Below are 25,806 nucleotides of genomic sequence, written 5' to 3'. Positions count from 1 at the left end.
CCTCTCCTTGGCCCCGCCCCGTACCCTTGAGCCCGCACAAGATGGCGGCTGCGGCCCTCGCCCGCCGGATCGGCCGCTCAGGTGCGCCCGGACCCTGCCCCGACTGCTCCTGCGGCGGGCTCGGCTGTCACCAAGCCCCCTCTCCTCTCTGTGCCCCTCCCTTACCGTCAGGGTGTTCCACTTGTCCCGTTGCCGTGGGTGGGGTATCCCTGTATCCTCCCTGAGCGGGTCGGGGTGTCCCCGTGTCCCGCCGTGTCCGCGCTGAGCGGTTTTGGGGAGCGCCCCTCACGCCTGTGCGGGCTGTGTCCTTCCCGTCCTTACCTGTCTGTGTCCCCAGGTGTGCTGCCCCTGTGCTGCCGCCCCCCAGCGTGGGACAGGGCCCCCCGGCCGCCCCCCAGCCCCCCGCAGCCCCCGGGCCTCCCGCTTGCCCCGTGCCGCTCCTTCAGCAACAACAAGATCCAGGTGGAGCTGGACGAGAGCTCAGGTACGGCGGGGTCACCCTCAGCCCACGGGCGTGTGGGAACATCCCTTCCACCCCTGTCCCGTGGCATGTGTGGCTCTGGGCATAGAAAGTCACCAAAGCCCCCCAGGTGTTGCTGCTGCGGCTGCTTTGGGGGCACAGGGAGAAGCGTTTGGGGTTGGGAGTCTCACCAGTTTTGGGCACTTCAGGTGGCACAAACAAATCCTGGCTGGCATTGTCCCCTGCCTGTGCATTGTCCCCTCTCTGGGTTCCCTGTTTTGGGCACCTGGCAGAGTTGCAGTGCTCCATCAGGGAAGAGCTGTTGGGAATTCCTGTGACCTGGCTACCAGGAATAGCTGTCACGTTCCCATGTTCCTGCTCTGAACAAAGATGCCCAAGCCTCTTCTTGTGGCCTCCCAGCTCCTGCTTTCAGGTGTCTGTGTGTGTCCTTGTGCTGTTCCCAGCTGGGCATGGCTGCAGCACTCAGGAAGAACCTTTTGGGTAGGGTAGTGCAGTGTGGGCAAGGACAAGGCTCAGAGCCCTTCCCCTGGTGCTGACCGGCTCACAGCAGGTGTGTGACCCCTGGACACACAAATGGCTGTTTGCTGTGACAGAAGCTGCAAGCTTGACCTTCCCCACTGAGCCCAGAGAGAAGGGAACTGCTGGGCACTGTGACCTGGAAGGTGGCTGGACTTTGGGACACGTGGGGTGCCACCATGCATGGCCTGATCTGTGCTCCTGTGCACCACCCCCTGAGTGACCCTGGCTTGTGGTGGATCTGGGCAAAGACAGGACCTTGCCCTTGGCTCTGCTGCTCTGGAAACTTTTAAACAGCCGGGAATGTTGTTGAGTGGGAGTGGGAAGCCACAGTTTAGTGAGGGAAACAGGGAGGTGGGTGAAGCTCCCCTGGGCAGGGCACTGTGGGCTGCTGTGGGGAGGAGTCTGATGTCCCTGTGCTTGCCCTGCACAGGTGTTGCCATGATGAAGTTCAAGAGTCCCCCAGTGAACAGCCTCAGCCTGGAGTTCCTCACAGAGTTTTCCATAAGCCTGGAGAAGCTGGAGAACAACCGGGCCTGCCGGGGTGTGATCATCACCTCTGTAAGGGCTTGCTCCTGTTGGGGTCACTGCTCACTGGCAAGGGAGGGCCCCCAGGCACCTTGGAATGGCTCAGGGAGGAGGGGAGGGCACTCTTGGAAGGACCATGATCTTTCTTCTGTGCCCTTTTCTAGCAGAGGAATGACAACCAAGTGTTGTGCTTTGTCCTGAAAATCAAATCTGCTCATCTACCAACCTGACACATCCTGTGACATTTCCTGAGCTGCTGGGAGATGCCAGTGCTTATTTTCAGATGTGGTGTGGGGACAAGGTGGTGCCTGGCAATGGGACAGGACAGGTTTTGTGCTGTGTGGATGATGTACTCACACAGGCACCCTCACAATAAGAAATTGTGTTGCAAGCAGAGGCCCAGCACTGCATGCCATGGTAATGGGATAATCCAGGCAGTGGGAGCACTGGGGAGGTGTTTTCAGAACCCCAAAAGACCCTGATTTATAGCACATATTCATCATTTTCCCTTCCTCCATCTGCCAAGCTGAGAGCTAAAGGGTCCCTCCTTCCCTGTGACTCTCAGTGACCTCTGTCTTTTCCCAATTCCAGACTCTTCCCAAAATATTCTCCTCTGGCCTGGACATCACTGAGATGTGTGGGAAGAGCGTGGAGCACTACACTGAGTTCTGGAGAGCCGTGCAGGAGATGTGGCTGCGGCTCTACGGCTCCAACATGGTCACAGTGGCTGCAGTCAATGTACGTCCCTTGGGCCCACCTTCCTCAGGGTGCCATTGTCACCTGCTGCAGCTGCTCTGGGCTGTGTGGGCAGGGACAGCTGAAAAACCAGGCTGGAATTCATCCAGGGATGTGTCTGTCGGGGTGTTCAGGCAAAACTCGTGTCTGTCAGTTCTGTGGGGTGTGGGAAGGTACGGCAGCGTGGGATGTGCAGGCTCTGTCTGAGCTGCAGGCACTGCTGGGTTACATTTCAGCACTTCCAGCAGCTTTTGCTCCTCCAGCTGGGGTTCTTGGCCAGCAGGGAAGTGCTGCTGGAGTCTCCATGCCCATGGATGGGTCATTACATTTTTGTTTTCATTTTCCAGGGCGGTGCTGCCCTGGCAGCTCACGGTGGTGTCTGTCCACAGCCCCCACTGAAGGCACTTGGGTTTTCTCTCAGGCATCCTTTGCAGGGCTGAGCAGCACTGAGCCATGGAAAAGATGGTCACAAATGGAAGGGAAATCTTCCCTGTGAGGGGGGTGAGGCCCTAGAACATGTTGCCCAGAGAAGCTGTGGCTGCTCCATGCCTGGAAGTGTCCAAGGCCAGGCTGGATGGAGTTCTGAGCAACCTGATCTAGTGGAAGGTGCCCTGCCTGTAGCAGGGGCTGGGAATGAAATGGGCTTTGAGGTGCCTTCCAACCCCAACCCTCCTGTGGCTCTATGAAACCCTGATAAACATCAGAAATCTTCTTTAGGACTGTTTTGAATCAGGTGATCAGAAATTTGGGGGACATCTGCTCTGTCTTCCTGGTGTCTTCTGTGCTCTGGAGTGATCAGCAGTCTGGGGGGTGTTTGTAGCCATGTCCTGGTCTCACTGTGTCCTTCTCTCTGCCAGGGGTCCAGCCCAGCTGGCGGCTGCCTTGTTGCCATGTCGTGTGACTACAGGATCATGGCAGAGAACCCCAAGTTCAGCATCGGCCTGAACGAGGCCCAGCTGGGCATTGTGGCTCCCTTCTGGTAGGACACTGCCTCCCACTTGTAATATCATGTGTAGATCTCTAGAAAATTCATCTTCAAGGAGTTAATTGGTCAGTTTAGCTGGTCATAGTGGTGTGGTTTGTGTGTCAGGGGCCAGGTATTTGCAGCTTCAGCAGATGACACCTCATTTCTGTCCTGTTCTGCAGGTAGCTGGAAAGATTTCAGGCTGCAAAATATCCTCACATCCTGTACCAAGGACCTCAGTTCTGGCCCTGCAATTAACTCCAGTACTAGCGCTGGGAGATCTCATGGGTCAGGCTCAGTCTGGGAATGGGCTTTTCTCTGGGTACACACTGTGTTCCTGCAAAATCCCACGGTGTGGAGATCTCTGAAAGCACAGGGGCACTAAGATACTGACACCAGGCCCTTGTTTGCCCTAGGAATGTGTAAACGTACTCTTGGGAAGGAGCTTTCAGTCACAGCAAGTGGCTACCCACATGCACTGAGAGTAAAAAGAGCAGCTTTGTTCCAGAGGATAGGGAGCTCTCTTGAGTACTCCCAAAAATGGCTCTTCTCACACCATTTTCACATTGTGACTGAGCCCACAGCTGCTGTTCAAAGCACTGAGCCTGAGGAGTGGGACCAGGATGCTTTCAGAGCCTGGGGAGTGGGACCAGGGACCAGGATGCTCTCAGAGCCTTGAACCTGGGGAGTGGGACCAGGTGCTGTCAGCTCTTGGTGTGTGGGTGAGCTGCCCCTGATTGTGGCTTTCCCTCCCATCTCTTGCAGGTTTAAGGACACGTTTGTGAATGTTGTGGGACACCGAATTGCTGAGCGCTCCCTCCAGCTGGGCTCCCTCCACCCTGCACCTGAGGCCCACAAGCTGGGCCTTGTGGATGAGCTGGTGCCAGAGGAGAAGCTCATGGAGAAGGCTGCAGCTGTCATGGCACAGTGGCTGGCCCTTCCTGGTAAAGCTCTGCCAGAACAGGAGGGGACCTGGTCTGAGTGGGAAGTGCTGTGAGCTAACAGTGTAACAGTTTCCATTGAAAGGGGAGGTTTGGATGGCTGGGAGGTAGGAAAGCTCAGCCCAGCCGTGCCAGCAGCCTTGGGCTAAAGGAGAGGGACACTGTGCTAATGTTCAGGGCACGTGGCTCCAGCTCAGCTCATCCTGCCAGCCCTGCTGAGTCAGTCTGGAGGTGTCTGAGCTCCACAGACAAACCAATTCTCTGTCTGTCAGTGGAGGTGTTAGCCCAGGAAAGCTGCCATGGAGCTGAGTGAACAGGCTGGGTGAGAGCTCCTGGGTGGCTGCCAGGCTGCTTTCATGGTCTGAATCAACTCTTGGCACTCTGGATGGCACTGATGGGGCTGTGCATGAGGACAGGCAGACAGCACAGGCATCGTGTGTTTGGGCTGCTCCATGACTGCAGCACAAGGCTCCTGGGCTGGGAAAGGGCTCTCCACAGATCTGCCCATGTCACCTTTCCTCCCTGCTGTCCTGATGTTAGAGTGACACCTTACCCCCCAGAGCAAATCTCAGCTGTGCCCTCTCCTGACTTCCAGGAGGTCCTGTGAGATCCTTCCCCTAAATCAGAGCTGTGTCAGGGTGGAGGAGGTTTGGCACCCAGTTGCTGGAGCAATTCAGGGTTCCCAGTGTGTGGCTGGAGGGAGTCAGTCCTCGTTTCATTGTCACAAAGCGCATGAATAAAACATCTGTGCAGCAGATGTGCTGCCACATCACTGCACCTGGCTCTGTGAGGGTGTGTGCTCGAGGCCTCAGTCAGCTCCACCAGCCCCTGCTGCTCCAGCAGCATCCACAGGTCCATGTGGAGTGGCACAGGCCTGGGGATGAGCTCGAGGGAAGTGTTGCTGGCTTTTGTACAGCAGGGTTGGCAGGAGCAGACTGTCCTGCAGGGATTGGTTCAGGAGAGCTTGGAGCCACAGCAGTTTCAAATAAGGAATGTTGTTTGATTGCTGGTATCTATTGAAGGTGGATATTGGGCTCTGGAGGGCACAGAAAGAATGGGGTACACAACTTTTTGTCATCTTTGCCAGTAGATCAGTCATTACTTCACTGAGCAGTACAACCATAATTTATTGTATGAGAGTTTAACCAGTTCAGCTCCCAGCTGATGGGTTTTTCTTACCCCTTTCCCTGCTGCTTTCAAGAGCACTTTGCTGTGTGAACTGTCCCATTAGAGCTGCATTTGGTGGCATTGAGAGCTGGCCAGGGGTGAGACCAGGATGTGTTGCTCATCCTTGCTGTCCTCTCTGCAGACCATGCCCGCCAGCTCACCAAGACCATGATGAGGAAGGCGGTGTTGGACCGGCTGGTAGCTCACCGGGAGGAAGACATCAAGAACTTCGTCACCTTCGTCTCAAAAGAGTCCATCCAGAAGTCCCTCCGCATGTACATGGAAATGCTGAAGAAGAGGAAGAGCTGAGGCTCCAGCTGATCCCTGGGAGGTCGAGTCACCCTCTGAAACACTGCAGTAGCTGTTGGTCACACAGAGAAGCCACCCGCAGTGCCAGCAGTCGGTGACGTGCCACCTGCTCCCACAGCCACCCAGCTGCCCCTTCCCTTTGTGCCTGTAGAGTGCCTGACACCACTGCTGCCTTCCCCAAGGGCAGGGAGAGCCCACCCAACCCCCGAGGAATGGACTGGGACAGGGTCTCAACACGCCATGGCCCGAGCCCGATGGTCCTTGGATGTCCTCCCTCCTGTCCAACAGTTAATCGTGAAATGAGGTTTGTCAATAAATCTTCAATGAGGTAGGAGATGGATGCTTTGTTCCATGGCTTGTCTGTGGTCACAGTGTGCTGGCTGGTGGCCTGTCCCAGGCTCTGGTTCATGGCAGTCTTCTCCAGACTGGGGTCTGGGGCAGCCCATGCACAGGACTTGTGGATGGGGCTGGCTGGAACACCTTCATGGGGATTGCTGGTGGGAGCTGGAGCTGGATCCTGGTCTGTGGCTGCAGGAGGAGCTCAGGCTGCCAGCTTCACCTCGACTGGGTAGTGGTCACTGACTGCCAGGGCCTGGGGGAGAGCAAAAGGTGGGAGATGTTCAGTGAGCCACTCACCCCTCAGTCTGCTGCTGGGGCTCGCTGGGCAGTCAGTTGCCCTGCCAGAACCTTCTGCCTGCTGGAGGGGGCACACTGTCCCCAGCCCCAATACACTCAACACACAAGGCTCTCATGGAGAGGTGGCTTGGGGTGGGCACTGGCAGGGTGCCCCCTGCCCTCCAAGCCCCCATGTCTCATCTGGGGGCTCTGTGCCAGTGATGGGTTATTGAAGGTTGGCTTGAGCTTGAGTCCTGCCCATGGAAGACAATAAAAAGCCCTGTGCCTTTCTTCCTAATGGGGACAGGCAGTGACCCCAAATCCCTTGTCCTGTTTCTACCTTTGTCACTTTGAGCCCCTCAAAGAGACAAGGACAGCCCTGCAGCCTGGGCCAGCTCAGCTTTGGTGCCTGCTAGAGCCCCACATGTGTGATCTTGGCTCACCTGCTCCTGGTCCAGCTGGAAAGCACGCTGGAAATTGTAGATACCAGCTGAGTTGGACAGGACGCTTCTCTTCAGCTTGCTGCCACACACCACGATCCTGCAGGGGAGATGTGGGTGGATGGTGGGTGCCACTGCTGCCCCTGCTGGCAGTGCAGGGGGTCCCCAGGGTGCCAGGGAAGGGGACAGTGGTGCCGTGGTGGCAGCACTGACCTGTCATAGGCACAGTCTGACTTGCCCACGGTGGTGTCGGCGCTGTCGGGGATCAGCCATTTGAAGATGTCGCTGGTGCGCAGGCGGATGGACGGCCAGTCACCGGGCTGCACATAGGAGCAGTCGGCATTGAAGTCCCCCAGGAACATCATGTTCTGCAGGGGACATGGGAGATGTGGTGGTGGGCTGCTCCTGCCACCAGCCCTCCCCTGGGGGTGGCAGGGTCCACCCTGTCACGGGGCAGGAACAGGGTTCTGACCCCACCACTCCTGCACCGGCTGTGCTGGCCTCAAATCAGGGTCCCAGTGTGGGTCAGACAGTCCCTGGGGCTCAGTGACCAACCTCTGTGTGCCCCCAGTGCTGGTGACACTCACATCAGTCCCCCACTTGTTGATGATGGCCAGGTAGACGTCGTAGAGCGCATCAATCTCAGCGACAGCATCGTGTGGGGCCGAGTGCAGGGGCACCAGCACAAACTCCTTCACCTCTGCCAAGGGAGAGGGATGTCAGCCCCATGGCCACCCCATGCCACAGCCCATGGGTCACTTGTTCCCCCACTTACTGGTGCTGGGTGCTGACACCCTCAGGATGAATGGCTCCCTGCTGAAGACATCCTGGGGGTCCTCATATTGGTAGGTGTCCACCACAGACACAACATCTGTCCTGTGGCAACAAAAGGATGGTGACCCCGGGACTTAGCACAGCCCTTGTGTCCCCTCCATGGTGCTGGTGGCCCTGCAGTGCCATGTCACAGGCTGCAGCACTGCCAGCCCCATTACCTGTAGATAAACAGGTACATCTCCTTGTAGTTCTCCCGTCCCAGGGGGCCACTGATCTCATAGTCATACTGGGATGTGGATGCACTGCAGAGACACAAAGGCAGGACAATGACGTGGCTGGGAGCGTCCTGGATTGGCTTTGGCATGTCCAGGGGCTGGGTGGCCCCAGGGTTTGCACCAGCTGGTCCTGCTCTAGAGTGCCCATGGTTCGCAGTGCCCTGTTTGTGGGGTGACATGAGATACAGCAGCTCTGAAGCTCCCAAAGCCTCTCCCCCAGGTGGCTCTGTGGGCACAGCATGACAGAAAGGGTGTCCTTTCTGTCATGGTGGCTCCTGCCGCCCTTTCTCTGCAGGGACATTCCTCCCCTTCATTTGCAGCAGAGCTAAATTAGGTCAGTGAGCAGCCTGGGGCTCTGCAGCACCCAGCGTCACCCTCCCTGCCCTGGCTGCTTTGTGACCACGCTGGAGGGGACACGGGAGGGGTGAGGACATGGGCTGGGCACACCTGCTCAGGAGCATTAGCTGCCTTTCGACACGGCAGCAGCAGTTTCTGCATGGTCCCGAGCCGTGCCCTGTCCCAAAACTGGGTCAGCACCCAGCTGGTGGAGGGGCTGCCACCCTGCTGTGGCCAGTTTTAGCCTACCTCAGCAGCCCCTTTTCTTCCTAGGATGCCAGAACCACCCCCTCAAAGCACCGTCCACTACTGGGCCCATCCTGGGGTGCCCTGACCACTCACAGGGTGTTGGGGTCCAAGGTCTGCCTGTCCCTTCCTCCCCCTCTCTTGCTTCTGCCCTGTCCTGTTGGATTTTGGAGACAGAGCTTGCCAGAGCTGTAGTTCCTTTCCATCCTGCATGCTCTGGTGAGCTTACAGCTTTCAGAAGGGATTTGTATCACTTGAATCCCCATTCCCTTCACTGGGTTATTCTCAGCGCTGTTTTCAGTGCCTCCTCCTTGCCCCAGCACATTTCTCCTAATGTCTTATTTTTTCCCCAAAAATAAACTCTCTGTTGATGGGTAACTTTTTTCCTCTCAGTGCTCAGGCAGCCTGGCTTTCCCTGCTGGTGCTGCCATGCCAGTCCCAGCCCTGCTGTACCTGTTGAGCTGCTCCATGAGCTGGGTGACGGCGCTGAGGTCGGAGTCGCGCACCTCCTGCACCAGCACCACGTCGTAGCGGCGCAGCACCTGCGGGCCGAGGGGGACAGCTCAGGGCCGCCCTCCCAGCCAGGGGCTCCAGCTTTAGCACCATGGGGACTTGCATGTCCCTTGGGGTAGGGCAGGTGTCCCCAGGGAGGGCTCAGAGGGACTGTAGGTTGTGCCTGACACCCCAGCAAGCCTTCATCCACCCAGGCCATCCCCAGCACTGTGATGCCATCCTGTCCTCAGCCACATCCCCATGTCTCTGACACAGGAGCCCTGTTGGGGTCTGTCCCAGCACACAGCCCACCCCCATGTACTGGCTGCACTCACATTGATGATGATCTCTGCCACTTCCTTGTTGGACATCTTGGTGTCACCGAAGGACTGGATGTTGAAGGCACCGATACGCAGCATGGCAGTGGCTGGGCACAGGAGGAGAGCCACAGTCAGCAGGGACAATTCCAGTGTCACAGTCCCCATTCTTGCAGGATTGATGCTGGGTCACAGGGGTGCAGGGATGGGAGATGAACTCAGAACACTATTTTGAGTTTGGGGTAGAGGAAAAAAACATGTAGATCCTTCCCAAGTGTGTGACAGTATGTCATGGTGGGCATTGCCCAGAGCAGGTTGCAGAGCTGGTGTGGGCAGTCTGCCAGCTCACCACTCCCAGATGAAGATAAATCCTGCCTCACCACTGTGAGCCTGCCTCTTCAGCTCCAGTGATCACCCAGCTCCACTCCCCCACCAGGGTGTCTTCGCTGCCCACCAGCCCCATCCACCACCACCAGCATTCCAGGCACCCCAGGCTGTTCCACATCCTTAAACTTCACCACAGCCCCCACTGCTGGGGTAAGGAGCCTCATCCCCACTCGTCCCAGTTGATCCCAGTCCCACCTGGCTGCAGTTGAAGGCGCTGATCCCAGAGCTGTCCTTACCTGGCTGAAGGTGCAGCACCTCTGCCCTGCTGGCAGCAGGACAGGCAGCTTTATTCCCAGCAAAGCAGGATGAGTCTGACACCCCCTGGGGGTTCTGACATAACTTTGAGCTCCTTCCCACATTGGGAAACCAAAAATCCCACAGGGCGACGGGGTGGGGCCAGCCCAGCCATCCCTGTGCTGACACAGCAAAGGACAGACAGGGAGACTTGGAAACGCTGGGGCATCCCTGTGGGACTGGGTGGGTGTGTGGGACTTGGGGGCTGACATCTGGGGGGACACCTGGATCACAGAGTGGGCACAGTGGCCAGGCAGGAGGTGAAGGGCGCTGGCCTTAATTGGGTGATTCAGACAGGGTAATTAGAGGGAAGAGAAGGAAATGGCCAGTGTGTGGGTCAGGCAGGTGAGCACCACCAGCCACTGCAAGAGGGGATGGCTGCAAACCCCTGCAGCAGCCTCAGTGTCACCCAGAAGAGCCCCAATGTGACCCAAAGTAGCCCCAGGAGGGCTGCCATGGCCCGTGGTATCACCTCAGGATGACAACAGAGCTGGCTCTGGTGGCTGCTCATGCCAGGACTTGCCAGGCTCTCACGTGCAGCTCCAGGTTTTGTATCCCCACACCCAGTCTCGGGATGAGTCCCCTGTCCCTCGGTGCTGTGTCGGCACCGAAACCCCTTGGGAAGCCCCCTGGGAGCTGATTCACATCCTCCCTGCACCCTGTCAGCGCCCTGTCAGCCTGTGTCTGAGGGAGAGCCCCACAGCCAGGCAGGCTCTGCCAGGATGTGGCCCTGTGAGCTGGCAGCAGAGCATCCTGCACCCTGGAAATCCTGGAGCCCCCAGCCCCTTCCCAGAGTTCCAGCTTTTCCCACCATCAGCTGAGAGGGAAGCAGAGCTCACCACCCCATAGGAGCAGGTCTCTTGATGGCAGGAGCCCTGGGAACCTCCCTGGCTGTCTGGCAGGGGGCTGAGGGGCTGCTGGGGATACTGAAGGAACCTCTCTTCCAGAGCTGCAGATGCAGGAAAGGCTCATTTTTAATGGAAGCAAAAAGCGAAAATCTTCCACAGGAGCTAAAAGACGCCTTGCAGGGACAGTGGGCAGCTTGGCTGGCACCAGCGGTGCATGGGCTCCCGCGAGGGATGCAGGTGTGTGCTGAGGTGTCCTGGTAGCCACTGGTGTGGGGGACAGGCTCAGAGGGCTTTCAGGGTCACCTCCACTGGGAAATGGTCGCTGACAGCCAAAGCCTGCATGTGAGAGAGAGCAGAGTCACCCTGACCACAGTCAACTCATGAACCCTGAGCTCATGGGGACCCACTGCCACTTTCATGGCTGGCTGGGACCCCAGTGCTCCACTCCAACCCCCAAAATTTAGACTGTACCCCAAAATGTTCGATCTGGAGGGTTGATTCAGTACAACAGCTGGGGTCAGGCCACCCTTAAGTGCACCCTTGGGAACAGGGAGCCCTCCCACACTCCCCTGAGCTAAGGTGGGGCACATCCCAATGCTGGTGGGCTCACACCCCACCCAGCCCCTCACTCACATCCTTGAGCTGGAGCTGGAATTTCCTCTGAAAGTTGTTGACGGTGGCGGAGCCAGGTTCAATGTCCTGGCGCAGGGCGGTGCCACAGGCCACGATGCTGCCGAGGCATCAGGGGGGTGTCAGTGCCCCTCAGTGCTCCCTGTGTCAGCCCCCTGTGCCAGCCCCCCGTGCCCCCTGCCCGGCACCCACCGGTCGTAGGCGCAGTCGGTGTCGGCCACGGTGGTGTCGGCGCTGTCGGGGATCAGCCACTCGCAGGCGCTCAGGGAGCGCAGGCGGATGGACGGCCACTGGGAGCTCGTCACATAGGAGCAGTCAGCGTTGAAATCACCCAGGAAGATCATGTCCTGCAGGGCACAGCACTGAGTCCCTGTCCCTTTGAGGTGCAAGGGCTCCCTAAAATCTTGAGGGAGATTTCTTAATCTAAAAACCCCCCTGAGGCGACCCAGTGTGCAGGGAGAAGCCCTCAGGAATGGCAGGAGGGCCATCCAGCAGCTCCCTGCCTGGAGACTGCTGGGGTGGCACCTGCTCTGATGGTACAAGAGGCCTCCTGTGGTGTCACAGATATATTTTATGAAAAACCCTTTCCTTAGGATTTTTCCTCCTGAGAAGCTGAGAGACCTCAAGAGCAAAATGCAAACAATGGTTATCTGCTGCTGTGGAATGCAACAGGTGGATCTTTGATTAGCTCATGTTCGTTGTTTCTAATTAATGGCCAATCACAGCCAGCTGGCTTGGACAGAGTCCAAGCCACAAGTCTTTGTTATCATTCTTTCTGTTCTTAGCTAGCCTTCTGATAAAATCCTTTCTTCTATTCTTTTAGTATAGTTTTGATATCATAATATCATAAATCAAAACTTCTGAAACATGGAGTCAGATCCTCGTCTCTTCCCTCGTCCAAGAACCCCTGTGAACATGGTCACACTGTGGGACATGTTCACCCCACCTGCCCACCTGGCTGCCCTGGGGAGGCTCCCCAAGCTCCCCAAGCTTACATTTGTCCCCCACTTGTTGATGACATCGGTGTAGACATCATAAAGCGCGTCAATCTCCTGTCTTGCGTGGCTGGGCTCCGAATGCAGAGGCACCAACACGAACTGCTGCACCTCTGCAGGACAGCTGACCATCAGCCCCTGGCTTGGTGCAGTCCTGAGCAGGGAATGGGAACCCCAGGAAACAACCCCAGGCCAAGCCCCAGCTAATGGCCAGGAAAAGCAGCTGAAGGGAAAGGGTGTGATGAGTTTGGTGCTCTGCCTGTCCCTCAGACTGGAAATTCCAGTGGGGAGCTGCATGCCTTGGTGCATTGTTTGGGGTTTGCTGCTTGTTTTCCATTAGCATTTGCAAGCCAATATGGTTTTGGGCAGGAGATGGGATAGTGTGTGTGCCCTGAGGAGGTTCTCAGGAGGTGGAGGTGATGGCATGGGGTAGGCAGTGGAACAAAGTGGGAAATGGGACATGATGAGAGATACAAGGGATGGGGTATGACAGGTGATAGGGGATGGTTCATGACGGGAGATGGCACTCAGCCAGAGGAAGCAGGTGGTGGGATATGGCACAAGATGGGAGGTAGCCTATAATGGGATGCAGGACATGGTGGGAAGCAGCTGGAGATGTGAGATGGCACACAGCTGGAGAGAGCTCATGGTGGGAGATGGCAGATGATTGGTAGATGGCACATGGTGGGAAACAGCAGGGGTTTCTGGCCATGTTGGGCAGGGACATGGGACCCCTGGGCACCCATGGGTGGGACCCTGGTGAGGGATTGCAACCCCCCTGTACTTAGCAGGCACAGCTCTGGGCTCAGCCCTGCGTGGAGGGCACCCTGTGCCAGGTCTGGGCATCCCCCAAGGTGGGCTCTGCTCACGTGTGGTGGGTGAGGAGAACTTCACAATGAAGGGCTCCCTGCTGAAGGTGTCGGTCCCACAGGATTCACAGCCATCATCGTAGTAGTAGCTTCCCAGCACGGAGACCATGTCTGACCTGAAGGAGGAGAGCAGGGCAGCCCCCAGCACTGCTCCTGCCACAGCTTGGGCCCCCAGAGGTACCCATCCCCTTTGGGGGCTGCTGGGAGGGCAGCAGGTGACACCTGGCAGCATCCCTTACCTGTAGATGAAGAGGTACTGCTCCTTGTAGGTGCCCCGACCCAGGGGGACGCTGATCAAAAAGTCATAGGGGTGTTTCCCAGCACTGGGAGCAAGTTATGGAGAGGGTGAGAGGAGGCTCCTGGTGCTCCCCAGCATCCACCAGGCTCTCTCCAGCTGAGCCAGAGGTGCCCTGGCAGGGCTGGAATCCACCCCAGAGTCCCCTTTGCAGTCACTCCCACACCAAGCCGTTGGGTCACCTGTTGAGCTGCTCCATGAGGTCATTGACAGCGCTCAGGTCGGCATCCCGCACCTCCTGCACCAGCACAACGTCGTACTCCGACAGGATCTGGGGGGACAAGCTCAGAGCTGCTCTCCCCTGGCCAGGAGCTGCTCTGGGGTTGCCTCTCTGGGCAGCAGAGGCTCCCAGGCTGGCAGTGGGAGGGCAGCAGGGACCTCAGGGCCAAGGAGGGGACCCCGGTGCTGGTGTGCCCTGTGTGTCCACCACCACCTACCCAGCAGCTGCTCCAGGGGAGGAACCTGGGCAGCAGCAAATTCACCCAGCCTTGACTGGGGACCTGCAAGGGTGGAGATGGCCTGAGGTGGGAGATTGTGATGGGGGAAGAGCAGATGTGTGGATGGATGGATGGATGATGGATGGATGGATGGAGCGGGTGTCCCACTGCCCAAGCTGGCTGCACCCCAGAGAGCAGAGCACGTCCAGGCCTGCTGCTCCCTGCACTCACAGAGACGATGATGTTTGCGACGGTCTGGTTGGCCATCTTGGTGTCCCCAAAGGCTCTGATGTTGAAGGCACCAATCTTCAGCGTGGTGGCCACGTGCAGCAGGAGAGCTGCGACCAGCAGTGACAGCACCAACCTCGGGGCTGCCATCCTGTGCATAGAGGCAGGAGGGGCTCAGCCCTCCTGGCTGAGAGAGGGATTTGGGACAATAGGGATAACCAGGGTATTCCCACTGGCCATACTGGTTCCACTGGGAGATGTTTTCTGGGGAACCACCAGGATGTAGGGATTGTACCTCTGTTGCATGGGGCCTCACTCACAAGGCTGGAGTGGAAAATTCCCTGGCCAGCGAGCAAGTGCCCTTTAGTGGTGACACAGAGCAGTGACTTCCTCATTCCCCATGAGGAAGAGCTCAGCCTGGACACCTCTTCTGGCCTGGGATTGGTAGCAGTGGCCAGGGAACCCAAAATCCCTTGGCTTGTGCCTCTCCCACCTTTCTCTGGATTGTGCCAGAGACCCCAAAGACCCTACAGCAGCTGTGCTGGGACAGGGCACGGCATAGCTCCTCCCTGGCACCCTCCCCACCTTCCTCACTGCCTGGAGCATCCTCACCTGGGTAACCTCCCCCTCCCCTGCCCCCCATCCTCACCCAGCAGGGCCCCTGCCCCATCCTCACCCAGCAGGGCCCCTGCCCCATCCTCACCCAACTGGCTCCCTCAGGACCCTCTGCAAAGGCAGTGCTGCAGCTCCCACCCACGGGGAAGGCGTTTGGGAAGGATTTCCCCTGGCACTCGACTGCCTTGGGCTAATGTTTCACCAGATCCGAGCCCTGAGCCCTGCCCAAGCCTGGGCTCCTGAGTGCCTGAACTCACCCAGAGCCTGATAAACGGGCTGAGAGGATGGGCAAATGCTCCAGGTTTGGCACACCAAATCTGAGCCTGAGGAAGGATCTGCTGGCCTCAGGCTCACTTTTCCTTCTGGGGCAGCTGCTCTAGTTAAATCCTCACTGTTCCCACTTGCACTCCTGCTCCAAACTCTTCCCTCTAACACCACAGTCCCTTCAGTTGATAATGCAGCCATTGAGCAATGCCATAATTTGGTCATGCCAAAAATTGCCCAAAATCCCATAAATCCTCCCCATTTCTGGAGAGCACAGCAGCCTCTGAACCTCCCAGGCAGAGGCACCTGCAAGGAGCACATTCACCCCTGAGCTGCACCCAGGTTTGGCCCAGCCGAGCATTGTGGTAGAATTTGTGCTGGAGGAGGTGACACTGCCAAGGGAAGCCCCTGGGGGTGTGGGAAGAGAGGAGAGCAGGACCTACCTTTGATGTCGTCCAGGGGCTCTGGAGGGGGAAGGATCTGCACCTGCATTTATGGAGAGGGACACTCTCTCCTTGCCAGGTGGGTGCCCAGCCAAGGATCATGTGAGGCCGCAGGCTCCATATGGCATTTTTCACGGAAGCAAAGGGCTGCTCAGTGAAAAAAGAGCTCTTTCAACCTCTGCCAATGCCTCCCACCACAGGTAAGGCCGAGAGGGATTAAAATGACAACAAGAGCTCTGCAAGGTGGAATGAATGTCAGAGATCTCTTGTGGGGATCAGCAGCTTCCCAACGCATGTCATGGGCAACTCAGTCATCACCAGATACAAATTCTCTTAAAAAGTGTTTATTTCACCAACACAAATCATTCCCACCGAGCACCCCACATTTCCAACAGGCTGTGAGTGTGCTGGGGCCAGTAGGAGCCATCCCAGTGTGGTATTTGGGTGTGAAGACAAAATTCCCAAAAGAATAACAAAATCTCTGCCATGGTGCCCATCCCCAGCCCCTCCCCAGGCGGTCACCTGCAGTGCTGGGGGGTGGCAGCTCTCCACCCCAGCCACTCACACAGCGCTGTCCCAGTGGCCTTGGCGGGTGTCCCTGCCTCCAAAGGCAGCTGCTGTGGTTCCCAGAAGGTGTGCAGTGATCCTCAGGGGGCCCTGCCTGCCTCTCCTCTGGAGCCAGGCACCCTCCAGAGAAGGGCTGCTCCCCACAGTGGGATAAAGGCTGGACCTAGACCCCCCCCAACATCCTCCCCAGGCTGGAGCCAGGTTTCCCCAGCCAAACCCTCCATGGTCAATCCTCTCCAGGTCAGGAACTCTCCAGGAGCCAGACCCAGGACCAAGACCCTCCAGAGCCAAAGTCCCCCCAGATCCTGTCCCACCCAGGCTAAGACCCCCTCACAGTAGAGTCCCAGGGTTTAACACCACTCCTGGATCAAGACCCCACAAAGATCAGAGCCCTCTCATGCCAACACCCCCAGGGCTGGACCACCCTCCGCCCGGGGCCAAACCCCACTCCTGCACATCCCACAAGGGCAGCAGGAACTAAAGGGCACTTCCCAAAGCCCACAGCCAAGAGCCAAGCTTCTCCCAAGGCAGGATCCCCTGAGCCAGCCCAAGGAGCAGCCCCCAGGGCCGATATCCCTTCATGCCCAGAGCTCCATGCCCCTCACACCCAGAGCTCCAGCCCTCCATGCTGAGACCCCTTAGCTCAACCCCAGCACCAGAGGGCCAAGAGAGTGTCCCTCCAGGGGCAATACCCGCTCAGGGCCAGGCTCCTCCCAGGGTTGGCACGCCTGTCTCAGTCCCCCAGGACAAGCTGCCCCCATGCCCAGGTGCTCCCCGCCCATCCCGGGCCCGGTTCTCTCACGTCTGAGCCCTCGTTACCCCCGCGGGCGGGCCCGCCAGGAGGCGCTGCCGGTGGAGGCGGCGGCAGCGCGCGACCGTTTTTGTCCTGGCCCGGCCGCCGTAGCGCCCTCCCGTCCGCGCCGCCGAGGGGAGGCCGCGCCGAGCGGGGCCGGGAGTGGAGCGGGACCGGGGCCGGGAGCGGGAGCGGAGCGGGGCCATGAGCGACATCCGGCACTCGCTGCTGCGGCGGGACGCGCTGAGCGCCGCCAAGGAGGTGCTCTACCACCTGGACATCTACTTCAGCAGCCAGCTGCAGAACTCGCCGCTGCCGCTGGTGGACAAGGGCCCCACGGATCTGCTCGAGGAGTTCCTCTTCCAGGTCCCCAAGGAGCGCGGAGCGCCGCCCAAGGTGCGGCACCGACACCCCGGGCGGAGCGGGACCGGCACGGGGGGCGCGGGGGACACACGAGGGCAGGCCAGGAGCTCAGGACAGGATCCCTGCTGGAGCCTGAGGCCTCAGGACGGGACAGGATCCCCCCGGCGCGGGCTGGGGGCTGAGATGGGCAGCACTGGGTCCCTGGGGCTCTGCTGCTGGGGGCTGAGATGGGCAGCACTGGGTCTATGAGGCTCTGCTGCTGGAGACTGAGGGCTCAGATGGGCAGGACTGGGTCCCTGGGGCTCTGTTACTGGATATTGAGAGCTGGGATGGACAGGACTGGGTCTATGAGGCTCTGTTACTGTAGATTGAGGGCTGAGATGGACAGCAATGGGTCCCCGAGGCTCTGCTGCTGCGGGCTGAGATGGGCAGGACTCGGTCCCTGGGTCTCTCCTGCTGGAAGCTAAAGCCCCAAGATGACAGCCCGGGTCCCTGGGGTGCTGCTGACTGAGGATTTTGGCAGGGAGGAGGCTGCTGGCCAGTCCCTGATGGTTGCCCAGGATTCCAGGTGTGACGGGGACCCTGGGCACTGCCCACATCCCCGAGTGCTGCAGCTGGGCCCTGCCAGGGTGTTTGGGGGGTTTGGGATGGAGCTGGGGCTCAGAGATGAGCAGTGAGAAGTCACAGGTGCTGGTGGCTGTTGGAGTACGTGGCCCTGCAGCTCTCAGTGCTCTCAGGGAGAAAATATTTCCTCCCCCAGCAATGTCAGTCTCATCTCTCACTTGGTGGGCAGCACTTGCAGGTGCAGCAAGCACCAGCTTTGGTGTTCAAATGAAACCTGGAGCTCTTCAGTGTCACCACATAAATGCACTGGTGGTTCAGGAAGCTTGAATGTGTGTGCTGTGCATAAAGATTGAGTCCCCCAGGCCAAAGGGAAGCTCTCAGCCTTTGTTGTTCCTGGCTTTTCACTTGGTTCCTGGTCCTTCAAGAGGCTCAGTGTATTTTACAGCTTTGCTTTTGTTTTCTTTCAGAGACTGACCCCACTTCAGGAACTCCAGCTCCTTGAGATCATGTGCAACTATTTCCAAGAGCAGACCAAGGATTCAGTCCGGCAGGTCATCTTCTCATCTCTCTTCAGCCCCCAGGGGAACAAAGCAGATGACAGCAGGATGGCCCTGCTGGGGAAGCTGGTCTCCATGGCAGTGGCTGTCTGCAGGGTGCCTGTGCTGGAGTGTGCTGCCTTCTGGCTGCAGGTACAGCTCCTGAGCAGGCAGGGCTGCCTGGGGGAAGGGCTCAGGGTGTGCTCCAGGGTGGGCACAGTGAGCTGGGGCACAGTCAGGTTCTCCTCCCTGGCAGATTCAGCTGCCCCATGTCTGTGCTTGTGCCCATTCCTGTCCTCTGGCATCAGGGAGAGCTTTGCTAATCCATTCGTGTGCTGCAATGGAAGAAAAAAATTGTTTGGGTGGTTTTTTTACTGTCAGTAAACCCTCCAAACCCTGCATATTGAAAGGGCTCAGTGGAGGGTTTGACCAAAGCAGGGAGCAAACCTTGATCACAGTGCCTGAAGAAGCTGACTCTGGAGTTTGGGAAATAAACCCTTCCTGATGTTCAGGTTTGGAGGTGGAAGAGGCAAACCTTGAACCCTGTCTTGAAATTTGGGCACAAAATACCTGTGTCTGTCTTCTGTGAATGCAGGAGGTTGGAGATCTCCTCTGAGATTCCCCACTGAGGGCTTTGGGAAGTGCACCTTTGTTCCTGCTGCCCCTGTGGGATGTGCAGAGCTCACAGCTGACACAGGGACAGGAGCAAAAGGCTGTGCTGGGAGGGAAGGGGGGAGGAGGCAGATCTCCTGTTTGCTGAGGGTTCCTTTTCTCCCACATGGAGAGTTTTTGGAAGGGCAGGATGCGACATAACCTAGACAGCAGGACAAGGTGTATTTTTATTTCAGATGGCAGCTTTTAAGTGATGTGAGGATTACACAGAATATTTTCCACATCAAAAATATCAGGCATGGCAGCTGAACCAGTTGAACTACAGACTTGTGTTAGAATCATGGAATCACAGAATGGTTTGTGATAGAAAGGACCTTAAAGCTCATCCCAAATTGAAGAAAAACCTTCCACTGTCCCAGGTTGTTCCAAGCCCTGTCCAGTGTGGCCTTGAACACTTCTAGACCAGGTTGGAGAGGCCACAGCTTCTCTGGGCAACTTGTCCCAGGGCCTCAGTGCCCTCACAGGGAAGAAATGTTGCTGAAGTAGCAAAAAAAAAAAAATCTAAGTCAATATTGATCTAAAAGGTTTAAGTTTGAAGCCACAGCTACTGTAAACTTGTGACAGTGTTCACAGGGGTCTCAGGTTGAGGGAAGAGACAAGGATCTGACTCCATGTTTCAGAAGGCTTGATTTATTATTTTATGATATATATTACATTAAAACTATACTAAAAGAATAGAAGAAAGGATTTCATCAGAAGGCTGGCTAAGAATAGAATAGAATAGAATAGGAATGATTACAAAGGCTCTGTCTTGGCTCTCTGTCTAAGCTAGCTGACTGTGATTGGCCATTTATTACAAACATCCAACATGAGACCAATCACAGATGCACCTGTTGCATTGCACAGCAGCAGATAATCATTGTTTACATTTTGTTCCTGAGGCCTCTCAGCTTCTCAGGAGGAAAAATCCTAAGGAAAGGATTTTACATAAAAGATGTCTGGGACATAAACCCAAGATGTCACAATCTATTTTGATACTGCAATACAGTGATTTTATTCCTGTGAGAGTGGGTGTTTGATGAGCTGAGGGAGAGCACTCACAGCAAGGCAGTGCCAATGGGGCAGGTGGGGACCCAGTGACAGGTGTGATGTGTGTCCCCTCTGTGCTGTCCCTGCAGAGGACCCCAGCTGTGTTCTGTGTGAGGCTGGCCCGAGCCCTGGTGGATGATTACTGCAACCTGGTGCCAGGCTCCATCCAGACCCTGAAGCAGATCTTCACTGCCAGCCCTCGCTTCTGCTGCCAGTTCATCACCTCAGTCACAGCTCTCTACGACCTCTCCTCAGGTAAAAGTGCCTCTTTCCAAGTGAGAGCTGCAGTGTCATGCACCAGGAGTGAACTGTTGCAAGAGATGTAACTGCTGGAATCCTAAAGAGGTGTTACCATGTAATTATTGCCAGAGGAAGCTCAGGGGTGTGGCTGTTGCCTCATCTGGCACTGGGATGGGAATAAAAATAACTCCTCTGTGGCTGATTCAGAATTCCAGCCTGGTTTGGGTTGGAATGGACATTAAAGCTCAGCTTGTTCCACCCCTGCCATGGCAGGGACACCTTCCACTGTCCCAGGTTGCTCCAAGCCCTGTCCAGCCTGGCTTGGGCACTGCCAGGGATTTGGATTCCACAGCTTCTCTGGGAAACAAGGGAGAGTCTGTGCTGGAGAAGCAGCCAGGAACACCTGACACAAAGGCGTTGTCCCCCACAGAGGGCAAAGGACATGGGACCTTGCTGACTGAGCAGCTCTGGGAGTGAAAGTTGATCTGTCTGGGCTCAGTCAGTTGCCTGTCAGTCTGATCCCTTCCAAAAAAGGGGTTAAACAAGTTCTGAATGTTGGCAGGCTGGAGCAGGATTTCTGTGGAGCAGTGGTGAGAAGCACAATCAACATAACTCCAGTGCACTCTTTAACTGTGTGTGTGACCTGCCAGTGGCACAGCCTGCCTCAGCTTCTTGCTCAGACACTTGTAGGTGTCTAAAATAAGATTGATTTAGCTCTACTCAGCTACAGAAGGCTCATGGTAGACCAGAGAACAGCCATACACTGAGTACCAACACCACCTATAATCCAGAAAAGCAAATGCTGTTATTGATAAAGGAAATGCTGTGGAGAAGAAATTATCTTCTCCAGATAAACAGCTTGGCATTATTGAGGGTGAAAGAGAGGTTCAGGCTTAGCCTTTATGTTGTTTTTATAAAGTGTTTGGTAGAGCTTAGAGCTTATTTTATATCCCATCATCATGTCAGAAAGGAAATAACTTGAGTCATAGGAAGTAATTTTTAAATCCCTTATTTTATTTGAGTTGTTTTTTGGTCACACAGGAAAAGGGAGCTTGCTCTTCCAATGCAGCATTCCCCCTGTGACAGGATGATGTGTCAGGGTTTCTCTTGTCTGTAGTCAAGTTCATGACCATGTTTCACTTCTCACCTGAAGCTTTACATAATCCTATAATCCTTTCTATGTCATATAATTGTGTTGTTGCTTTGTGTTTTTCCACAAGACACATTTGTTTAGGTATGTAAGTATTAAAATAAATGAGTTAAGTTATTGGCACTTCCTTCTCTTCACCCAGCAAGCTTTTCCTATTTCCCTTGCCCATTGTGCTTCCTGTGGCAAGGGATAAATGGAGAATTAAATTAGGGAAAAAAATAGGCAGAAAAGAAAATGACAAGAGAATCTTGGCTGGGAAAGGGGATAAATATCAGTGCTTGGTGGTGTCTTTGGAATAGGTGGGGAAGGTGACAGGAACATGTTTGTGTCTTGGGAAAAACAGCAGAACTGGGGAGGTTCAGAGATTGTAATTGGGACAGTGTAGGATGAGTGTGAGAGAGACTAATTAGAACCTGAATTAATAAATAAAATAACAAAGGCTCAGCTTACCCACCATTAACCCTCCTATCTGCAGATGAGCTGATCCCTCCCTCAGACCTGCTGGAGCTGATTGTCTCCTGGATCTTTGAGGACCCTCGTTTGATCCTGATCACCTTCCTGAACACTCCCATCGCAGCCAACCTGCCCATGGGCTTCCTGGAGCTCACCCCGCTCACCGGCCTCATCCGCTGGTGCGTCAAGGCCCCCCTGGCCTACACCAGGAAGAAAAAAGCCTCTCTCTCCAATGGACACCCTCCCAGCAAAATTGCCAAGGACTCAGCTTCAGGAGAAGACAGGGATTGCCACCAGCTCTATTCCAAGCTGCATCTGAGTGTCCTGCAGGTGCTTATGATGCTCCAGGGGCATTTAACGGAGAAAAACCTTTATGGGCGCCTGGGGCTGGTGCCCTTTGACCACGTGGTTCCTCTGGTGGAGGACATTAACAGACTGTCTGATGAACTCAATCCTCTCAATGCATCCAAAGAGATTGAACTTGCTCTGGACAGGCTGGCTCAGGCTTTGCAAGTGGCCATGGCATCAGGAGCTCTCCTGTGCACCAGAGGTGAGTTGTCTGTGGGGCTGGCAGAGACCTGGCAGGGGATTCTTCTCCTCCAGAAGGTGTAAGAGGCAGTTTTGGGGTGAGAGAATAAAGATCAAGGTGTTCACAGTATAATCAGTAGTTTGCCCTGTTAGGAAGTGATAGTGCACAAAATAGTTCAGGAAAAATAGCTGGATGGAGAGTAAGAAAGGAGAGTTCATTGCTTTGGGTGGGTCAGAGTGGGGACTGATCCTCAGCCCTGCACTGTGCAGTGTCAGACCCTGTATCTGGGTGTCTGACACTTTGTCCCCCTCAGAATTACCTGCAGCTATTTCAAAAGCACTGTTTGATTTTCTTCAGTTGAAGTTCTCTGAGTCTGCCTGCTGGAGGAGAGGCCATGAGCACATAAACCCCTGGGTGGGTGTGCTAGACAAAGAATGTGAAAAGCAAATAATTTATCTTCAACTGAAACTTTTGTGACTTCAGCTCACCTATAATGAGACCCCATTACAGGGTGTGCAAATTCAGCTAAACTCAGTAAAAAAGGGCTGCTAGCATGGCTTTTGTCTGGCTTTCCTGCCTCCAAAGCCACTTCTTTCCAAAAGACATGCAGAGAGATAAAAGGGAAGTGGCCCAACACAGGGCAGGGTCAGCCACACAGACTCTTCTCTTGTGATATTCTCTTTAAAACCAGACAATTTTAGGTTATACCAGAGGGCTTGAGGCTCTAACAGCTGGGACATTAAGTACAGACCACAACTGCCTCTGCCAAACAGGGATCTGATGCTTTTGTCCTGGGCTGAACCAGTGCTGCTGGTCCAATTTCACTGTTCTTCCTCCTCATCTTTTATAAAGTAACTCTGAGTGTTATAAGAACAAACAACAATCAGAGGGTTTTGATCTGAGGGCTGATTTCTGCTGTGTTTGTTCTTAGCTGGAACATTCTGAGCACTTGCTCTTTCTGTGGAAGGTAATTCAGTGTAAGGGGCTGCTGAAATACCAGATATTTCAGTGTTTGGGGTTCAGATATTTCAGTGTTTTGGGGCTGTGTGTGTCTACAAAGGCAGGGGTTTGTTCTTAAGCTATTCCTGAAAACACTTTATCAATGGGATATGTTGTTAAATTCCTTAGTTCTAGCTATTCTGCTTTAGCAGAAATTTGGAGGTGATAAAAGTGCAATTTTTAGTTGATAGATTCCAGCAAGAAAACCCCAACCCATTGTACTGGTTTTGGTTAAAAACCCAAAACCAGTACAAAACAGGTACTGGGCAGAGTCACACCTTGTGCTTCCTATGTCTCAGTTCTTGTTGATGTATTGGTATTGCAAAATCCATCCTAAGGCTCATCTCTCTTAAATATCAAACATATATAACAGTGAAGGGGCTGGTGGGGAGAGTTGGTGAAATGGAGAAATATTTTCTCTCCTATGAAGGTTTTGGGCCTGAGAGAGTGATTTTGGATCTCTTGGTGACTGATGATGATGACAGGTTACTGACAGATTAAGTAATCAGAAATTAATCAGTAAAATTAATGATAATTCAGTAATCTGACCTTCCTAGAAAGGACAGCAGAGAGGAAAACCACTCTAATTTCTGCTTTATCCTTATTGTCAATCTTGTGTCCTCTTTCAGATGACTTGAGGACTGTGTGCTCCAGGCTACCACATAACAAGTAAGAGACTTTTTACAGCTGTGTTGGCTTTGATTCATGTTCCAAGACACTCAAAGGCTGCTGAGACAAAATCTCTAAAAATGTGTCCCTGTGGAATTTGGCCTTTATTTATGTGCACTTTAGCACAGGGATAGAGGTGACACAGTGCTGGCTGCTTCCTCCCTGGATTCCTGACAGAAAGGGGCTTCAGTGTGTGTTAGAACAAAGGCACAGGAAAGGGAAATGAAATTCCAGCAAGGAACCTGCCCTAAACTGTCCCATCTTTAATTCTCCACTGATTTTACCTGACTCTGAGCTCTTGCCTTTGCTTCTTGCCTTTGCAGTTGCTTCTAGCTTTGCAATTGCTTCTTACCTTTTGTCTCTGGGGCTTAAAAAAAGGGTGGGGAAAGGGGAAAAAGTCTCCTGGCAGCTGTAAAGAACAGAATTGTGTCACTGTTCTCCTGGTGCTCAGCAGCTGTGAGAAACATCAATCACTTGTTTTTAAAATTTTAGAAGTTTAATAGTAATAAGATGGTTATAAAAATAGTAGTACAATTAGAGTAATAATAATTTGGACCATTTGAATTAGGACAATAGGAGACAATAAAGACAAAGAGTTATGGACATCCAGGGCAGCAGGAGCCCGAAAAGGACACACATTAACAAAGGATTAACCCTTAAAAGCAACAGCCTGTTGCATATTCATACACTTCATACATGATGCATAAATTCCATTCAAACACAGGATTATGTTCTGTGTCAACTTCTTCCTCTGAATCCTAGCAGCACCTTCGAGGCAGGTAGAAGTTCGTTTCTTCTGATAATGGGGCAATAAATTCTTTTTCTCTGAAAGATTTAGAAGTCCTGTGGCTGCTATCTGGTGCAAGTGCCTCATTCTTTTCTTAAAAAAATCCCACTAACATAGTTCTTATTTTAACTACAAAAGTTACCTTTTAACTACAAGACTACATTTATCATATTATTAAGATGTTAATAATATGATCTACTAATCAATACATCAAAATACACATGGTAAATATCTGCACAGTGCCATACAATATGCACTTCTCACAGCAGCACTGTGAGTTGGATGTGAATTATCCTCAGAACCACACCAAAAGCTGCTCTAATCACGTCTCTCCTGTGTGAATTTCTCCCCACAGCCTCCTCCAGCTGGTGATTTCGGGCCCGGTGCAGCAGCCGACACACGGGGCTCTGCCTCCCGGCTTCTACCCGCACATCCACACCCCTCCCCTGGGCTACCCCGCGCTGCCCGCGCACCCCGTGCAGACCTTCATCCCGGGCGTCGCCTTCCCCTACCGGCCCATCCGCTAGCCCTGAGTGCCAGGAAGCCCCGGAGACAAAACCCAAATGCCTGGGAAGCGCCTTTTGCTCTGGGGAGCAGCAGAGCCGAGCTCCGCCCGCGGCCCCGGGCAGCGCTGGGCCGGGTGCGCATCCCGGGACAAAAGGAGGGCATGGACAACATCAATTCCTCCATCCAAACCTCTGCGGGCTGGGGAAGCTTTTCTGGTGTTCCTAAACCTCTGCAGGGTATGGAACTTTTTCTGATGTTCCCAAACCTCTGCGGGGTATGGAACTTTTTCTGATGTTTTTGCAGCAGCCCGGAGCTGTTTACAGCAGGGTGAGCCCGGCTGCTCTGGCTCTGGGAAGGCCTTCTGTGATTTATTTTTTTTTTTCCCCACTCCAGCCTGCTTGTTTCTTTGTAAATGTTTGTATCTATAGCTACAGAGGATGTGTACACTGTATATTTTTGGAAGGCAAACGCTTGTTTCTGAAGCACAAGGTAGAGTAAAGCAGCACT

The 25,806-nt window shown here is 54.8% G+C and overlaps 4 protein-coding genes across 4 annotated transcripts; 2 read left to right on the top strand and 2 right to left on the bottom strand.

Moving 5' to 3' along the window:
* The first annotated feature begins 40 nt into the window (after positions 1–40).
* ECI1 (enoyl-CoA delta isomerase 1) lies at positions 41–5,977 on the top strand. Its single transcript, XM_054270799.1, has 7 exons — positions 41–81; positions 338–484; positions 1,431–1,558; positions 2,117–2,263; positions 3,118–3,239; positions 3,990–4,168; positions 5,475–5,977. The coding sequence occupies exons 1-7, from the start codon at positions 42–44 to the stop codon at positions 5,639–5,641; spliced, it is 930 nt and encodes a 309-aa protein (XP_054126774.1). The 5' UTR covers position 41; the 3' UTR covers positions 5,642–5,977.
* Positions 5,978–6,182: 205 nt separating this feature from the next.
* On the bottom strand, positions 6,183–9,304 carry LOC128933733 (deoxyribonuclease-1-like 2). Its single transcript, XM_054270801.1, has 8 exons — positions 9,155–9,304; positions 8,781–8,869; positions 7,689–7,772; positions 7,472–7,572; positions 7,284–7,396; positions 6,910–7,064; positions 6,700–6,796; positions 6,183–6,233 (listed from the first exon to the last, which is right to left on the bottom strand). Exons 1-8 carry the CDS (start codon positions 9,302–9,304, stop codon positions 6,183–6,185), a joined length of 840 nt encoding a protein of 279 aa, XP_054126776.1.
* A 1,643-nt stretch (positions 9,305–10,947) lies between these two features.
* On the bottom strand, positions 10,948–14,269 carry LOC128933957 (deoxyribonuclease-1-like). Its single transcript, XM_054271162.1, has 8 exons — positions 14,123–14,269; positions 13,637–13,725; positions 13,399–13,482; positions 13,117–13,275; positions 12,291–12,444; positions 11,488–11,642; positions 11,299–11,395; positions 10,948–11,001 (listed from the first exon to the last, which is right to left on the bottom strand). The coding sequence occupies exons 1-8, from the start codon at positions 14,267–14,269 to the stop codon at positions 10,948–10,950; spliced, it is 939 nt and encodes a 312-aa protein (XP_054127137.1).
* A 2,661-nt stretch (positions 14,270–16,930) lies between these two features.
* INTS15 (integrator complex subunit 15) lies at positions 16,931–25,444 on the top strand. Its single transcript, XM_054270795.1, has 6 exons — positions 16,931–17,197; positions 18,196–18,417; positions 20,055–20,220; positions 21,831–22,358; positions 23,966–24,005; positions 25,148–25,444. The coding sequence occupies exons 1-6, from the start codon at positions 17,006–17,008 to the stop codon at positions 25,317–25,319; spliced, it is 1,320 nt and encodes a 439-aa protein (XP_054126770.1). The 5' UTR covers positions 16,931–17,005; the 3' UTR covers positions 25,320–25,444.
* The last annotated feature ends 362 nt before the right edge of the window (positions 25,445–25,806 follow it).

Source organism: Melozone crissalis, unplaced genomic scaffold, assembly GCF_028551555.1.
Source record: "Melozone crissalis strain CALT ecotype California unplaced genomic scaffold, PUWL_Pcris_2 ptg000012l_1, whole genome shotgun sequence".
Lineage (NCBI taxonomy): Eukaryota > Metazoa > Chordata > Aves > Passeriformes > Passerellidae > Melozone > Melozone crissalis.
This window is presented reverse-complemented; position numbering and strand designations above follow the sequence as displayed.

Coding starts and splice junctions, on each gene's coding strand:
- ECI1 (XM_054270799.1), top strand. CDS start 42: ATGGCGGCTGCGGCCCTCGCCCGCCGGATCGGCCGCTCAG. Junction 1,559..2,116: donor GGGGTGTGATCATCACCTCT/GTAAGGGCTTGC, acceptor TCCCAATTCCAG/ACTCTTCCCAAAATATTCTC. Junction 3,240..3,989: donor GGCATTGTGGCTCCCTTCTG/GTAGGACACTGC, acceptor CATCTCTTGCAG/GTTTAAGGACACGTTTGTGA.
- LOC128933733 (XM_054270801.1), bottom strand. CDS start 9,304: ATGGGGACTGTGACACTGGAATTGTCCCTGCTGACTGTGGCTCTCCTC. Junction 7,065..7,283: donor TCAACAAGTGGGGGACTGAT/GTGAGTGTCACC, acceptor TGTCCCCTGCAG/AACATGATGTTCCTGGGGGA. Junction 6,797..6,909: donor TCAGACTGTGCCTATGACAG/GTCAGTGCTGCC, acceptor TCTCCCCTGCAG/GATCGTGGTGTGTGGCAGCA.
- LOC128933957 (XM_054271162.1), bottom strand. CDS start 14,269: ATGGCAGCCCCGAGGTTGGTGCTGTCACTGCTGGTCGCAGCTCTCCTG. Junction 13,726..14,122: donor TCGCAAACATCATCGTCTCT/GTGAGTGCAGGG, acceptor TTGTCCCCCCAG/ATCCTGTCGGAGTACGACGT. Junction 13,276..13,398: donor CAGTACCTCTTCATCTACAG/GTAAGGGATGCT, acceptor CTCCTCCTTCAG/GTCAGACATGGTCTCCGTGC.
- INTS15 (XM_054270795.1), top strand. CDS start 17,006: ATGAGCGACATCCGGCACTCGCTGCTGCGGCGGGACGCGCTGAGCGCC. Junction 17,198..18,195: donor AGCGCGGAGCGCCGCCCAAG/GTGCGGCACCGA, acceptor GTTTTCTTTCAG/AGACTGACCCCACTTCAGGA. Junction 24,006..25,147: donor TCCAGGCTACCACATAACAA/GTAAGAGACTTT, acceptor TTCTCCCCACAG/CCTCCTCCAGCTGGTGATTT.